The 16,651-nt window shown below is 41.6% G+C and overlaps 1 protein-coding gene across 1 annotated transcript in view; it reads right to left on the bottom strand.

The window, feature by feature from the left end:
• nmd3 (NMD3 ribosome export adaptor) overlaps positions 1–16,651 on the bottom strand; it is a 45,616-nt gene that overhangs the window by 7,154 nt on the left and 21,811 nt on the right. Inside the window, exons 9-12 of the mRNA XM_062062014.1 lie at positions 15,812–15,908; positions 12,186–12,303; positions 7,150–7,295; positions 1–96 (exon numbers count right to left, since the gene is read on the bottom strand). The exon at positions 1–96 is cut by the window's left edge and continues 17 nt beyond it. Coding sequence (XP_061917998.1) covers positions 1–96; positions 7,150–7,295; positions 12,186–12,303; positions 15,812–15,908 — 457 coding nt within the window. The remainder of the gene's footprint in view (positions 97–7,149; positions 7,296–12,185; positions 12,304–15,811; positions 15,909–16,651) is intronic.

Below are 16,651 nucleotides of genomic sequence, written 5' to 3'. Positions count from 1 at the left end.
GATGTTAAGCAGGTGGCCAAGGAATGTGCGGCAGTGGTACTGCTGACTGGTGTCCATCTCAGATGTTTTTTGTACCCACACCTCAGCCAGGGTGTGCTGTACAACATAGAATAAATACAGATAAATAGAGTTATAAATGGGCAGCCCACTGGTTATATTAGATTTGTATTGTAAATCATAACATTGGTGTACCAAGTAATGGACAAAACTTTTAGGCTCTGTTTGTGCGTAGGTAACCTTTAGTAATTAAACATATTATTGATGGGTGGGGCAGTTCTGGATTTGTAAAATTGTATCCATGCAAGACTCTGTCAACGGCTTACGGCAACACGGGTAACATGGTGTGTTAACAATGACGAAAGCTACAAAATTGAATCAACACATCAAATAATAGTATCTTACTTGGGAAACAACTAGTGTGCCGTGAGATACAGTCTGGTGTGCCGTAGGAGATTATGTCATTTCACCTATTTGGGTTAAAAATATTTTTTGCAAAGCAGTAATTATAGTCTGCAAATGATGTGTTGTTGTTGAGTGTCGGTGCTGTCTAGAGCTCGGCAGAGTAACCGTGTAATTCTCTTCCATATCAGTAGGTGGCAGCCGGTAGCTAATTGCTCTGTAGATGTCGGAAACAGCGGTAGGCAGTGTTCAGGTAAAAAGGTGTGTAATGCTTAAACCAAAAATAAACAAAAGGTGAGTGCCCTTAAGAAAAGGCAATGAAAGTTAGGGAAGGCTATGCAGAACAAAACTAAAACTTACTGGCTACAAAGTAAACCAAAACAGAATGCTGGACGACAGCAAAGACTTACTGAGGCGTCCAAAATGTACATCCGAACATGACATGACAATTAACAATGTCCCCACAAAGAAGGATAAAAACAACCGAAATATTCTTGATCGCTAAAACAAAGCAGATGAGGGAAATATCGCTCAAAGGAAGACATGAAACTGCTCCAGGAAAATACCCCCCAAAAAAAGAGAAAAAGCCACCAAAATAGGAGCGCAAGACAAGAAGTAAAACACTACACACAGGAAAACATCAAAAAACTCCAAATAAGTCAGGGTGTGATGTGACAGGTGGTGACAGTACACTTAGACAAGAGCTATATTTATGCATGGTTGGTTATGCTTTAAAGCAGGGGTCCCCAAACCTTTTGACTCGGGGCCGCATTGGGTCAAAAAATTTGGCCGGGGGCCGGGCTGTGTATGTATGTATGTATGTATATATATATATATATATATATATATATATATATATATATATATATATATATATATATATATATATATATATATATATATATATATATATATATATATATATATATATATATATATATATATATATATATATACACATTGTCTTTATAATCCGCTTTGTCATTTAACATCAATTAACATTGATGTTCATCAACATTTAAAGGCCTACTGAAATGAATTTTTTTTATTTAAACGGGGATAGCAGATCCATTCTATGGGTCATACTTGATCATTTCGCGATATTGCCATATTTTTGCTGAAAGGATTTAGTAGAGAAAATCGCCGATAAACTTCGCAACTTTTGCTCGCTGATAAAAAAAAAAGCCTTGCCCCTACCGGAAGTAGCGTGACGTCACAAGACTAAGGATTCCTCACAATTCCCCGTTGTTTACAATGGAGCGAGAGACATTCGGAGCGAGAAAGCGACGATTACCCCATTAATTTGAGCGAGGATGAAAGATTCGTGGATGAGGAACGTGAGAGTGAAGGACTAGAGTGCAGTGCAGGATGTATCTTTTTTCGCTCTGACCGTAACTTAGGTACAAGCTGGCTCATTGGATTCCACACTCTCTCCTCTTTCTATTGTGGATCACGGATTTGTATTTTAAACCACCTCGGATACTATATCCTCTTGAAAATGAATATGTAAATACACGGTTAATAACTTTCTGCTTGGCGAAGCTAAAAAAATAGAAGCTATGTTAGCTACAGAGCTAACGTGATAGCAGGCTCAAAATGCAGATAGAAACAAAATTTAAAAAAAACCTGACTGGAAGGCTAGACAGAAGATCAACAATACTATTAAACCATGAACATGTAAATACACGGTGTTGCGTCGACAGCTCTTCCTCCCAAGGAAGTCAAAGTCTGCTGTCCACTCCCAAGTTCTTTTAATGGCAAATAAGCTGATGTTAAATTGACCACCAAAAGCAGTAGTTGGTATTTCGTTGTTTATTGTCAAAGCTTTGGCAATAATGAGACCAGCCTTGCACAAACTATCCCGATGCGTGGCTCTATCCGGTCTGTCTTGAATTTAAGAGGATCTGGACCGGGCTAGGGAACGCTTGGGTGCTGGATTGGTCTCAGGTTTGTCCTCTAAGCTTGGAGAATAAACCACAAAATACCAACTTCTGCCTGGTGATTGAATATAAACAACAGCATATTGCCATAAAAAGAATCTGGGAGAGACTAGCAATTTGAATTCCCCATTGGAGGATTGCTGGTCAACGCAACAACGGCTATTAATTTTCAGCTTGGCGAAGCTAAAAAAATAGAAGCTAAGTTAGCTACGGGGCGGCGGCGGGCGTTGTAGCTTTCGACGACACCCTGGCCGCCATCAGAGTCAGCAAGAAACATATATTTCCCCAAAGTTACGTACGTGACATGCACATAGTGACAAGCACGTATGGGCAAACGATCAAATGTTTGGAAGCCAAAGCTGTACTCACCGTAGTACGTCTGCTATCCTGCTCAAAACACAACACAACCTCCTGGTGTTGGTGTTGCTACAGCCAGCCGCTAATACACCGATCGCACCTACAACTTTCTTATTTGCTGTCTCCATTGTCCATTAAACAAATTACAAAATATTCACCAACACAGATGTCCAGAATACTGTGGAATTTTGTCGAAGAAAACAGCTATTTGCATAGGGTCCAAACACTACCCTTGACCTCGTGATGTCACGCGCATACGTCATCATACCGCGACGTTTTGAACCGGAAGTTTCCCGGGAATTTTAAAATGTCACTTTATAAGTTAACCCGGCCGTATTGGCATGTGTTGCAATGTTAAGATTTCATCATTGATATATAAACTATCAGACTGCGTGGTCGCTAGTAGTGGCTTTCAGTAGGCCTTTAACATTGTCACGTTATCGATGGGAAACTTCATTTTTAGACAGTATGATTGGCCTGAGCGGCTAGGAGACACCGACAGTAACAAGCGGTAGAAAATGGGTTAGAAAGGAAAGATTACAAAAAAAATAAAAATAAATACACTTTTTTTTTTTTTACTTGGGACTTCCCGTGGCCCGGATTTTGTGGACCCCTGCTTTAAAGTCATATCCAACGACTTTTTACTGTCAACTGAGTTTCATTTTTTAATGATTTCTGCTGGTTGGGTGCCTCCGCATTTTTTCTACGCAAAAAATGTGCCTCGTCTCAAAAAAGGTTGAAAAACACTGATATGCAGTACAGGCCAACAGTTTGGACACACCTTCTCATTCGATGCGTTTTCTTTATTTTCATGACTACCGTAATTTCCGGACTATAAGCCGCTACTTTTTCCCCTCGTTCTGGTCCCTGCGGCTTATACAAGGGTGCGGCTTATTTACGGCCTGTTCTTCTCCGACACCGACGAAGAGGATTTCGGTGGTTTTAGTACGCAGGAGGAAGACGATGACACAATGATTAAAGACTGACTTTTCATATACCGGTAGGCTGGTTATTTTGATAACGTACAGGCGAGCACTTTGTATTACTTTGCAGCGTTGTATTATTTGTACTCTGCACGAATGCTGTTCGCCATGTCAAAGATGTGAAAGTTTGATTGAATGATTGAAAGAGTTATTGTTAATAAATGGGACGCTTTGCGTTCCCAAACAGTCATCTCTGTCCCGACAATCCCCTCCGTGGTAGCAGGAACCCCTATATACTACGCTAATTACACATCAAAACCCTGCGGCTTATAGTCGGGTGCGGCTTATATATGGAGCATTCTGTATTTTCCCCTAAATTCAGCTGGTGCGGCTTATAGTCAGGTGCGGCTTATAGTCCGGAAATTACGGTATTTACATTGTAGATTGTCACTGAAGGCATCAAAACTACGACACCTGTGAAGTGAAAAAACATTTCAGGTGACAACCTCTTTAAGCTCATGGAGAGAATGCCAAGAGTTTGCAAAGCAATAATTAGAGCAAAGGGTGGCTATTTTGAAGAAACTAGAATATAAAACACGTTTTCAGTTATTTCACCTTTTTTTTGTTAAGTAAATAACTCCACATGTGTTCATTCATAGTTTTGATGTGACAATCTACAATGTAAATAGTCATGGAAATAAAGAAAACACATTGAATGAGGAAAAGGTGTGTCCAAACTTTTGGCCTGTACTGTACATGCTACTGACAAGAGAGACTCTCTCACACAGTAATATATGCCCCGGTTTACAAGTACCGTATTTTCCGCACTATAAGGCGCACCTAAAAAGCTTAAATTTTCTCAAAAGCTGACAGTGCGCCTTATAATCCGGTGCGCCTTTTATATGGACCAATATTGAGCCACAACAGGTCTCGCAACTACGGTAAGCAGCCGCCGACTTCATTTCGTAGAAGAAGAAGCGCGCGGTGCATGCTGGGATATATGACTGCGCGAGGCGTGCCGTTTCATTTCCATTTGTGTGTTTATGTAAGGACCCCAAAATGGCTCTTATTTAAACTTGAGGCGATCAGTCACGCAGTAGAACACGGGAATAGAGCGGAAGCGAGAGAATTTAACATTGTCACTGAACTGCTAGACAACAGCAGCGACACTGACTCCATTAATGACGACTTCGACGAGACATGTTGGATGCCGTATTCGCCCAACTGTTTAATTCGGACACTGAAGAAGAAGAATTTGAGGGATTCGTGGATGAGGAATAACTTCAACAAGTGAGCTTTACATGTTTATTTTGTGTGTTGTGTGACATTAACGTTGAGTTATTGATATATTGTTATTGCTCTGCACTATTTGGAGTGTTACTATATTGTGATTGCACTAACGCTTGATTTACCGTAACAGTATCACTGTTTTTTACTTGTTTATTGAATCGAGGAAAAGTTCCCCTCCACTATGTGATAAGAATGTCGCACTACATGTTATACCTTGCTGTTAAAAGATAAACGGTATACCACGTCACTGACTTTACCTCGGGGAAAATAATACAACAGCTGTTTATTCATTTTGGGAGTGAAGAGAGTTGTCAGAACGCTGGTTTGTAATCTATTAATAAAGTTTGACTGACCTATCTGACTGTTTTGTTGACATTCCCTTTAGCGCAGCTCCATCTAATGCAGACCTGGGCATTCTGCGGCCCGCGGGCCACATCCGGCCCTTTGTACGTCCCTGTCCGGCCCGCGTGAGGCCAATCATAAATTACAAAATAAATTTAAAAAAGTATCTATGTCGAGTGTGCAATACAACGGTGCTGCTTTTGTTTTGAAAAGCGTTATTTGTATTACTTCCGTGTGGACATATATGCTCGTGCGCGATTGTGAGCGAATGTGAACAGCAAAAATCACAAATTACAAAATAAAGTTTAAAAAACATCTATGTCGTGCGTGCAATACAACTGTGCTGCTTTTATTTTGAAAAGTGTTATTTATGGGCGTATGTCCGGGTGTAACCTGTGAGAGAAGGTGCACAGCGACAAGTGATGCACGGTTACCCCCGAGACGCTAAAAAGAGAAAAGTTGATGACGAATGGCGTGTTTTCAACAAGACATGGACTGCCAAGTAAAGGTAAAGCCGTGTGCTTAATTTGTGGTACACATGTTGCTGTGTTTAAAGAATATAGTGTAACGACCTGCTGAAGTTGATGTTGTCTTCTTGAGTTGGGGAAATGAGGAGTGAGGATAGACGTGCGTGTGGAAGGAACGAGATAAGTTGAGCTGTGTTAGTATAGCTTGCTCAATAAAAGTTTAAAAAGAGCGTCAGACTTGGTGTGCACTTCTTCTGGACGCTACAAATGGTGGCAGAAGTAAAACTTTGCGTATAATGCGCTTTTTGGGAGGCATTTCATCCCACTTCTGACATCAATTGTAGCGTCCAGAAGAAGTGCACACCAAGTCTGACGCTCTTTTTAAACTTTTATTGAGCAACCTATACTAACACAGCTCAACTTATCTCGTTCTTTCCACACGCACGTCTATCCTCACTCCTCATTTCCGCAACAGCAACGCTTCCTCCTTCTTCGCCAATCACCTTACAGGCGTGCTACGTTCACAACAAAGAGGATGCGGGATAAAGTGACAGAAATTGACATTTTTGCATGGTATTATACATCAGGAAGCGTTGTGTAAGAAAGTGTTAAAAATAAAACCATCAAAAGCCATCTGCTTTTGAATAAAGATAAGTTAGGTTAAATGAAAATATTATTATTTTTTATCTTACGGCATATCAAAAATAATTTCAGCAAAATTTTATTGAAATATTGTCGGTGTGGCCCTCCAGCAGTGCTCGGGTTGCTCATGCGGCCCCCGGTAAAAATTAATTGCCCACCCCTGATCTAATGGATGCATAACGTAACCCCAGCCTCTATTGTAGCGTCTATTCTATGCGCCTTATAATGCGGTGCGCCTTATATATGAACTAAGTTTTAAAATAGGCCATTCATTGAAGGTGCGCCTTATAGTGCGTAAAATACGGTACACAATCTTCAAATCATGTTTACACTTACATCAGGTAATGTCAAAAGGTCATGAGCAATTCTATAAATGCTATTCCTGTGTCATACATTAATATTGTTAAAAATGTATTCAAAACATTGCTTCTACAGCAAAAGGTTTTCTCACGGTCACAGCCTGACTCTGGAACAGATTAATTCTATTGTCTTTATTTTGTATGGAAGAGGAAAAAAGGAATTAACTAAAATTCTGGCGTTAAATATGAAACCCTAAGTGGAGTGTTTACAACAGAACTACTTCTGGATTTTTTGTGTCAATGTTTTGTGAGAGGAGCATCAATATCAATAAAGCATTCAGAGAACTGCAAACCTCATTCCCCCTGCCATCGATTTGCTAACATTTCTGTCATGTTGGCTTGAATTCCACACGCCGCTTCAGAAATAATGTAATGGCTCGGCATTGATTTTGCCTCACCACCGTGCAGTCCATTCTCCAGCCGCACTCACCTTATTGGACCTCATGCAGGCTCCGGCAGGCAGCTTCTGGTTTCTGATGATGTCAATATCCATGACAATAAACTCCTCCAGTTGCCGTGGGTGACAGAGGCTGTTGAAGGGATGGCGCCAGTATGTGTTCCCATCCACCTCAGCAACTGGGAGTCAGAAATGCTTTATTTATAAAGAAATATATGCATGTGTCATGGTGCAAACTTACAAAATAGTGGTTATCGTTATTTCTTTACATTTACTTTTCTTGATACTCTTTTTTTACTCAATTAAGTTGCAAACACTGAGCCTTCCCGGTAAGGTCTATTCAGGTGTACTGGAGAGGAGGCTACGCCGGATAGTCGAACCTCAGATTCAGGAGGAACAGTGTGGTGTTCGTCCTGGTCGTGGAACTGTGGACCAGCTCTATACTCTCGGCAGGGTCCTTGAGGGTGCATGGGAGTTTGCCCAACCAGTCTACATGTGCTTTGTGGACTTGGAGAAGGCATTCGACCGTGTCCCTCGGGAAGTCCTGTGGGGAGTGCTCAGAGAGTACGAGGTAACGAACTGTCTGATTGTGGCGGTCCGCTCCCTGTATGATCAGTGTCAGAGCTTGGTCCGCATTGCCGGCAGTAAGTCGGACACGTTTCCAGTGAGGGTTGGACTCCGCCAAGGCTGCCCTTTGTCACCCATTCTGTTCATAACTTTTATGGACAGAATTTCTAGGCGCAGTCAGGGCGTTGAGGGGATCCGGTTTGGTGGCTGCAGGATTAGGTCTCTGCTTTTTGCAGACGATGGCTTCATCTGGCCAGGATCTTCAGCTCTCACTGGATCGGTTCGCAGCCGAGTGTGAAGCGACTGGGATGAGAATCAGCACCTTCAAGTCCGAGTCCATGGTTCTCGCCCGGGAAAGGGTGTAGTGCCATCTCCGGGTTGGGGAGGAGACCCTGCCCCATGTGGAGGAGTTCAAGTACCTCGGAGTCTTGTTCACGAGTGAGGGAAGAGTGGATGGTGAGATCGACAGGCGGATCGGTGCGGCGTCTTCAGTAATGTGGACGCTGTATCGATCCGTTGTGGTGAAGAAGGAGCTGAGCCGGAAGGCAAAGCTCTCAATTTACCGGTCGATCTACTTTCCCATCCTCACCTATGGTCATGAGCTCTGGGTTATGACCGAAAGGACAAGATCACGGATAAATGAGTTTCCTCCGCCGGGTGGCGGGTCTCTCCCTTAGAGATAGGGTGAGAAGCTCTGTCATCCGGGAGGAGCTCAAAGTAAAGCCGCTGCTCCTCCACATGGAGAGGAGCCAGATGAGGTGGTTCAGGCATGGAACCGTGGAACGCTCTCCCTGACCACCTGAGGGCACCACAGACTGTGGATGCTTTTAAAAAAGCCTTTTTTTTTTAGATATATGCATGCTAGTTCTGGTTTTTATTTTTATTATCTTTTCATTAATTTTTTTAATACACTGTAGCACTTTGAGGTTGGATCGGTGCGGCGTCTTCAGTAATGCGGACGCTGTATCGATCCGTTGGGGTGAAGAAGGAGCTGAGCCGGAAGGCAAAGCTCTCAATTTACCGGTCGATCTACGTTCCCATCCTCACCTATGGTCATGAGCTTTGGGTTATGACCGAAAGGACAAGATCACGGGTAAATGAGTTTCCTCCGCCGGGTGGCGGGTCTCTCCCTTAGAGATAGGGTGAGAAGCTCTGTCATCCGGGAGGAGCTCAAAGTAAAGTAGCTGCTCCTCCACATGGAGAGGAGCCAGAAGAGGTGGTTCGGGCATCTGGTCAGGGAGGTGTTTAGGGCACGTCCGACCGGTAGGAGGCCACGGGGAAGACCCAGGACACGTTGGGAAGACTATGTCTCCCGGCAGGCCTGGGAACGCCTCGGGATCCCCCGGGAAGCGCTGGACGAAGTGGCTGGGGAGAGGGAAGTCTGGGCTTCCCTGCTTAGGCTGCTGCCCCCGCGACCCGACCTCGGATAAGATAAGATGGATGGAAGTTGCAAACACTGCAAACTGTGCTACTAAGAAACGAAGGAACAATTATACAAGCAATTCTTAGGACATAAAACATGAGTCTTGAGGCCATTTCCTCTTTCTAATCAGCTAAAAAAAAAAGTTCTAGACCAAAAATAGCCTGATGTTTGAAGAGCTAAGATAGTGCATGAAGCTTCTAAAATTTCAAAACTCCGCTGAGGAACACGGTAGATTACACCGGAAAAAAGGGGGGGGGGAAGCACATCACCACTAATTGCTGCTATACTTAACGACTGATTAAGCAGCTCTCACTGTGAGCCGACTTGTGCTAATAAGCCACGACAGGTTGCATAACAATTGTGTGGTTTTCATGCCTGCGTACATGTGGCTACATGCTGTGTGTGCAGACTGGAAGCACATGGAAGACGATGGCGACGTGGATTGTTGTGGTGACCATGTGGTCAGCAGACTGAGGTCATTTTAGCACAAGAACTGCTTCAGACACACACAAACTATTGTAGACAAAAGCCTTTTTGATCTTTTTAAAAGTCCGCTTGTCCCTTTTTGGGGTATATATATATATATATATCCATCCATTTTCTACCGTTCGTCCCTTTTTGGGCTCGCGGGGGGTGCTGGAGCCTATCTCAGCTGCATTTGGGCGGAAGGCGGGGTACACCCTGGACAAGTCCCCAATTAAAATGTCATTCTTAAATTATGTTTAACAGTAGTGTCCAGAGAGACTGTATGTACCACCAAACATGTGAAAATCTATCAAATCCCTCACTTGTTTGTGCCATTTTTGATAAAAAAAGCACTCAAATGGTGATCTAGTGGTTAGAGCAGACCTGGGCATTCTGCGGCCCGCGGGCCGCATCCGGCCCTTTGTGCGTCCCTGTCCGGCCCGCGTGAGGCCAATTATAAATTACAAAATACATTTAAAAAAGTATCTATGTCGAGTGTGCAATACAACGGTGCTGCTTTTGTTTTGAAAATCGTTATTTGTATTACTTCCGTGTGGACGTATGCGTGTGCGTGATTGTGAGTGAATGTGAACAGCTGCAATCACAAATTACAAAATAAAGTTGAAAAAACATCTATGTCGTGCGCGCAATACAACTGTGCTGCTTTTATTTTGAAAAGTATTATTTATGGGCGTGTGTCCGTGTGTAACCTGCGCGTGAAGGTGCACATGTAGCGACAAGTGATGCACGGTTTACACCCGAGACGCTAAAAAGAGAAAAGTTGATGAGGAATGGCGTGTTTTCAACAAGACATGGACTGCCAAGCAACGTTCCCTCTAAGGTGCGTGCCTGCGCAATTGCGCACTGCTCAAGCGTCCGCTGCGCACAGCAAATATATGCCGCGCACCAAATCAAATCCCATCTGAATTCTAAACAAAATAAACATATTTATTCTATGTAATTTTGCAATGCAACTTTGAGTGACAGTGACAACAAGCGGCCCTAACGGTGTTCGTCAACACCGTTCAATTGAACACCGTTCAATTATTGTAACGTCTATCGAGATGCTTCGAGGACAGGAATTATATCGATCACTTTATTGAGCAAAACTGTTTATATTCGGACATAGCCACACCAAAAACATGAGCAAAACACTTCTATCTCGAAAAACTAGTCATTTTCTGCCGTACAAACCAGGCCAAAACCAACTTGTCATCTGTCACCACTGGTGCGTTTATGGCCACACAAAAAGTCGGACAACTCTAAAACACCACACAAAGTTACACTATGACTCCTCAGTCATACGTGTGCTTATTTTACTGTCATTTATTGTTAATGTTAATTTATTTATATTAGTCATGGAATGCTGTTACACACACTATGTTGAAGTATTACAATTATTATTAATTATTATTATTATTTATCTTACGGTATATATCAAAAATAATATTGAGCAAAATTTAATTGAAATATTGTCGATGTGGCCCTCCTGCAGTGCTCGGGTTGCTCATGCGGCCCCCGGTAAAAATTAATTGCCCACCCCTGGGTTAAAGTGTCCGCCCTGAGACGGGTAGGTTGTGAGTTCAAACCCCGGCCGAGTCATACCAAAGACCATAAAAATGGGAGCCATTACCTCCCTCTTGAAAATGAGAGTCGAGCACGCGAAATGGACATTTAAAGTGACTATTATCTCCACGACAATACATCGGTGACACACTTAGCTGCGGAGCTAACGTGATAGCATCGTTCTCAAATGCAGATAGAAACAAAATAAATAAACCCCTGACTGGAAGGATAGACAGAAGATCAACAATACTATTAAACCATGTACATGTAACTACACGGTTAAAAATTCTCAGCCTGATAAGGCTTAACAATGCTGTTGCTAACGACGCTAAGGCTAATTTAGCAACTTAGCAACCGGACCTCACAGAACTATGATAAAAACATTAGCGCTCCACCTACGCCAGCCAGCCCTCATCTTCCCATCAACAGCCGTGCTCACCTGCGTTCCAGCGATCGACGGCGCGACTAAGGACTTCATCCGTGGGTTTGGCGGCAAGCATCGGCTAGGCGTAGTAAGTAGTCCTTGTTGTGTTGCTGTAAGTATTGTACTTAGCCGCTAATACACCGATCGATTCCACCTACAACGTTCTTCTTTGCAGTCTCCATTGTTCATTAAACAAATTGCAAAAGATTCACCAACACAGATGTCCAGAATACTGTGGAATTTTGTCGAAGAAAACAAGAGGTTTTTGTATCGGGTCGATGGGGTACAACCACTTCCGTGGATTTTGTGACGTCAAGCGCATAAATCATATCCAAAGGAGTTTTTCAACCGGAAGTGTGGCGGGAATTTTAAAATGGCACTTTATAAGTTAACCCGGCCGTATTGGCATGTGTTTCAATGTTAAGATTTCATCATTGATATATAAACTATCAGACTGCGTGGTCGCTAGTAGTGGCTTTCAGTAGGCCTTTAAACCACACATCTTCTAATCAAGTCTGGTCAAACAGCTGATGTTGCTGTTCAAATGTGAGTGTCATGTTAGCACTGCATACCTGGAAACCTTGTAGAAAACATTGTAAATGTAAATTGTGTAAAGATACTCACTCTGCAGACTGTTTGGGTCAATGAGGTGTATGGTGCTGGTGACACGGACGCACACGCACACTTGACCCATATTCCCCAGGCTCTGAGCCAGGCGTGGTGAAAGGCACACAACGTTGTCCTGGCAACAGCAGACAACCATGGGTTAAAATGATGAGACTAATGAACGAAGCTGATGTAAACAGTGCAGCATTTAACACATTTTGAATGTTTCACGTAGTTTCTGTGCCATTGGAATTGTAATCACACCAGTAGGGATGATGTTCGAAACCGATTCTCCCGGTTGTTCGATAAGAAAAGAACCGATTCCATGGACTCGAATCCCTTTTTGAGAACCGGTTCCCGTTATTGAGGCCACTAGAGTAAAGAAAAACAGTTGGTTCTTTATTCGAATCCCTGGGAACGAATCCCAAATGGGCAATGTTATGCCCATTTGATTGTAGACTCTTACTGACACCTTGTGGCGATATGAAAATACTACGCGTCAATAGTTTGGGCACTTCCGGGTTGACGATGTTAGTCCAGTTCATGAGACAATTGAGAAGTAGACAAGTTGTGTTAGCTCTTACAAGCCTTGGAAAAGATAAGTCTGTAAGTAAACTGTTTAAACTGTTTATGTAACTCAATATTAAGGTGGAAAGTGTTCAAGTTCGATACTAAGATGTTTATTGAAAAACGATTTTTGTGCACTGTTTCAATGGATGTTTTGAGGACTTAAAATGGCTGCCAGTCATGTATTTCCACCATCGAAATAGTTTCAACACTCAGAAGTATTTGTTTGATTATAGTATTGTATCTTTGTGTGACGCTAATAGTGTATTACACTTCAGTATGTTAATTGAATCACATAGCTTATACATTTGTCATTGTGTGTATTTCAGTTTAAAAAATAAAAAAAACAGTCCAGTGCAAGACAAAAGTAAAGATAGGAAAAGACAAAGCAAGATCAAAAACAATAAAGAGCCTAAATGGATTAATCTGCTTTGGAACTTTATTAGACGTCTTGGATTGTTTGTTAGCTGTCTGCCTGTGTGTGTAGTTAGTATGTTCCAATAGCAGCAGAAGTGCACTTTTTTGAGAGTTGTATTATTTTCAGTTTTGTGCCCAAGGGACTGATTTTATTTAACACTATATTATTATTTATACACCTATAGTGATCACAGAGACAGGTTGTTTTTGTGTTACTGTATATTTTTGTTTTTCTGAAAAATCCCACTTAATATACTTTGGGTAACAACAGTCAATATTTATTTAATTTTTTTAGGGGGGTAACAGTCAATATCTATTTATTTATTTTATTTTATTTTTTTCTTATAAAATAAAAGTGAGCTTTTGTTAAACCAAATATTGTGTTTTTTTCCATATACAACAACCTATCTGGATTCCATAAGAGAATCGATAAGGAATCGGTTCGATAAGAGGATTCGATAATGGGCTCGAACTCGATAATTTCTTATCAAACATCATCCCTACACACCAGTGTTTTAAAATCTCACAATACCCAGCCTTGTTTTTATAAAATAATGATTTTTTTACACTTTGGCCAAGCCCACATAGGAATGCAGGTTTAAAAAAAAAATAAACACATCCACACGTGTCAGATAAATAAATAGTTAGGTTACGTCTGCACATGAGCTACATGTGGCGCTGTAAGCAGGCATTGAAAAAGCCACCGGACACACCAAAAAATCTAGAAGACGAAAAAGCAAGCGTGTATAAAGTCTGTCAAATTCCACTGCACAACAAGCAATATGATGGCGAACACACGTTGTTTGAGTCATATTAAGAGTACAAGGAAACAAAATACCAGGAAAAACGTTCTTGTTCCAATCACGTAACTGTGACGTGGGCAGCAATGTCATTCTCAAAAAGTAGAACTTTGCTTGTCCACATAACGACAAGGCGCTGTCATATTTCCCATTCTGGTACCAGTTTTCAAAGAATATCGTTGCCGGGCACACAGAACACGGTTGCCATATGGATGAAAGTAGGGCTGGGCGATATATGGAATATACTGGATATATCGCGGGTTTGTTTCTGTGCGATATAGAAAATGACTATATGGTGATATTGGAGTATACGTTCTCACGCAGTTGCTTGTAGCTGCGGGCATTACACTACAGGCTCTTCTCACTCTCTCTTGTCTCTCCTTCTCACAGAGACATAAAACAAGCGCACCTTCTTACATATGTGCAACGTTATACGCTCTCGCGGAGCAGAGAGGTAGCGGCATGGTAACGTTAGCTGTGATGCTAGCGGAGTGGTAATACGAGAGAGAGAAGGTGCGAATCTGAAATGAAGGAAGAATTAATTCCCAAGAAAAACAGCAGGAGGTCCATCGTCTGGCGGTGGTTTGGCTTCAAGCGGGAAGATGTTGAACAGACAACAGTAATATGTCAAGTATGCGGCAAAAGCGTTGCTACAGAAAGTAGCATTACTGCTAATATGTAGCATCATTTGAAAAGTCACCCGCTATAGAATGAAGAGTGCTTGAAACTCCGCATGTCAACATCTCTGTTCGGTGCCACACCCACAAAATGCCCAAGCAACCATTTCCACATCAACACCGTATGAAACAACTAGTCAACAACAGAAGGAGATAACGTCCGCAGGAACCTACCACATAGTGAAGGACATACACTATTTGATTTCCTATTATGCAGCTCATTTTTATTTGACACTTATTGAAATATCTTGTGTGACATCATGCACAAAAGTGCACTTTATTTGTTTTAAACTATTGTAGTGGCGTTCTGTACAAAAAAGTGCACTTTAATTTAGTGTTGTTTTGATACGTCATCTTAGTGACATCATGCACAAAAGTGCACTAATAGCTTGTTTTAAAATGTCTCTGACAATCTTGCACTTTCTGTTTTGGAAATGACATGAATGTTTGTGCCACTGCTTAATAACTGTTTAATAAATACACTTTTAGTTGTGATTTCCCTCTCTGCATGAAAGTTTAAAAGTAGCATATATTAATGCAGTATGAAGAAGAATGTTTTAATGTAGACACATAGAATCATCATACTGCTGTGATTATATGCATCAAGTGTTCATTCAAGGCTAAGGCAAAATATCCACATATATATGGTGTATCGTGACATGGACTAAACATATCCACATATATATGGTGTATCGTGACATGGACTAAACATATCCACATATATATGGTGTATCGTGACATGGACTAAACATATCCACATATATATGGTGTATCGTGACATGGACTAAACATATCCACATATATATGGTGTATCGTGAAATGGACTAAACATATCCACATATATATGGTGTATCGTGACATGGACTAAACATATCCACATATATATGGTGTATCGTGACATGGACTAAACATATCCACATATATATGGTGTATCGTGACATGGACTAAACATATCCACATATATATGGTGTATCGTGACATGGACTAAACATATCCACATATATATGGTGTATCGTGACATGGACTAAACATATCCACATATTAATAAAAGGCCATATCGCCCAGCGAATATAGATTTAATAATAGTCCCATATGGATAGAGCCTTTGTCGGTGTGAAAGTTGATGACATGTACGGTCATTTACATTTCTATCAGAAAGCTTGATGCTGGTGTCAGTACATACCTTGCAAACAGGCACGATCTCCACAGAGAACGTGCTCTTGTAGTTGTACGTGTTTGAGTGGATGTCATGAGATATGAGACGCTGGGATGTCTTTGATCTTGAGGAAGAAAAAAATATTTCAGACAACAATAGGAACACAACTTCCTTGAAAGGTTTGATTGCAAATTATACAGGAAAATGCAATCGGATTGTGGAACCTTTTATTTTCTAATTATCTAAACATCTTAACCCTTGTGTAATGTTAATTTTGTTACTCAGCCAGTGTTTGTGGGTCTGATGGATCAGACCCACAAACGCTGGCTGAGTAACAACATCCACTTTTATGTTAAAATACTGAACAGATGTTTACCTTATCCCAATAAACATCTGTTCAGCATTTTAACATAAAAGTGTTTGATTGTGAGGCATTAAAAGCCACAAAATGCAACGGGTCCATCAGACCCACAAACTCTGGCTGAGTAACAACAATATGAACGTTGCACGGAAAATGTCTCTGCCAGTTTCTGCATCCCACAGGGATTCTTCTTTTGTGTTTCTGCACCTGCGGTTCCCACACAACGTTGCAACATTGTTTGTCAACACTGTCTGCTCTCTTTTTCTCGCACATTTGACCCTCTGATGTTCTGTGTACCCACACTCTGTCCTCCTCCTGTCTAGGCCTGCTGTGTGTGCGTGTGTGTGTGTGGTACACAGAACATCAATTTCCACACTTCTATTAGCCCCGGGTCCAGTGGACCCGGACATCTTATATGTAATAGAAATGTGTAGGGGGGGGTGTATGGTGTGTGGTCATTAAATATGTATTCTGATATATGTTCTTCACAGAAAATGAGCCAAAGT

This window comes from Entelurus aequoreus, linkage group LG10 (genome assembly GCF_033978785.1).
Source record: "Entelurus aequoreus isolate RoL-2023_Sb linkage group LG10, RoL_Eaeq_v1.1, whole genome shotgun sequence".
Taxonomy (NCBI): Eukaryota; Metazoa; Chordata; class Actinopteri; order Syngnathiformes; family Syngnathidae; genus Entelurus; species Entelurus aequoreus.
Note: the sequence above shows the minus strand (reverse complement) of the source record. Positions and strands in the feature narration are given on the sequence as shown.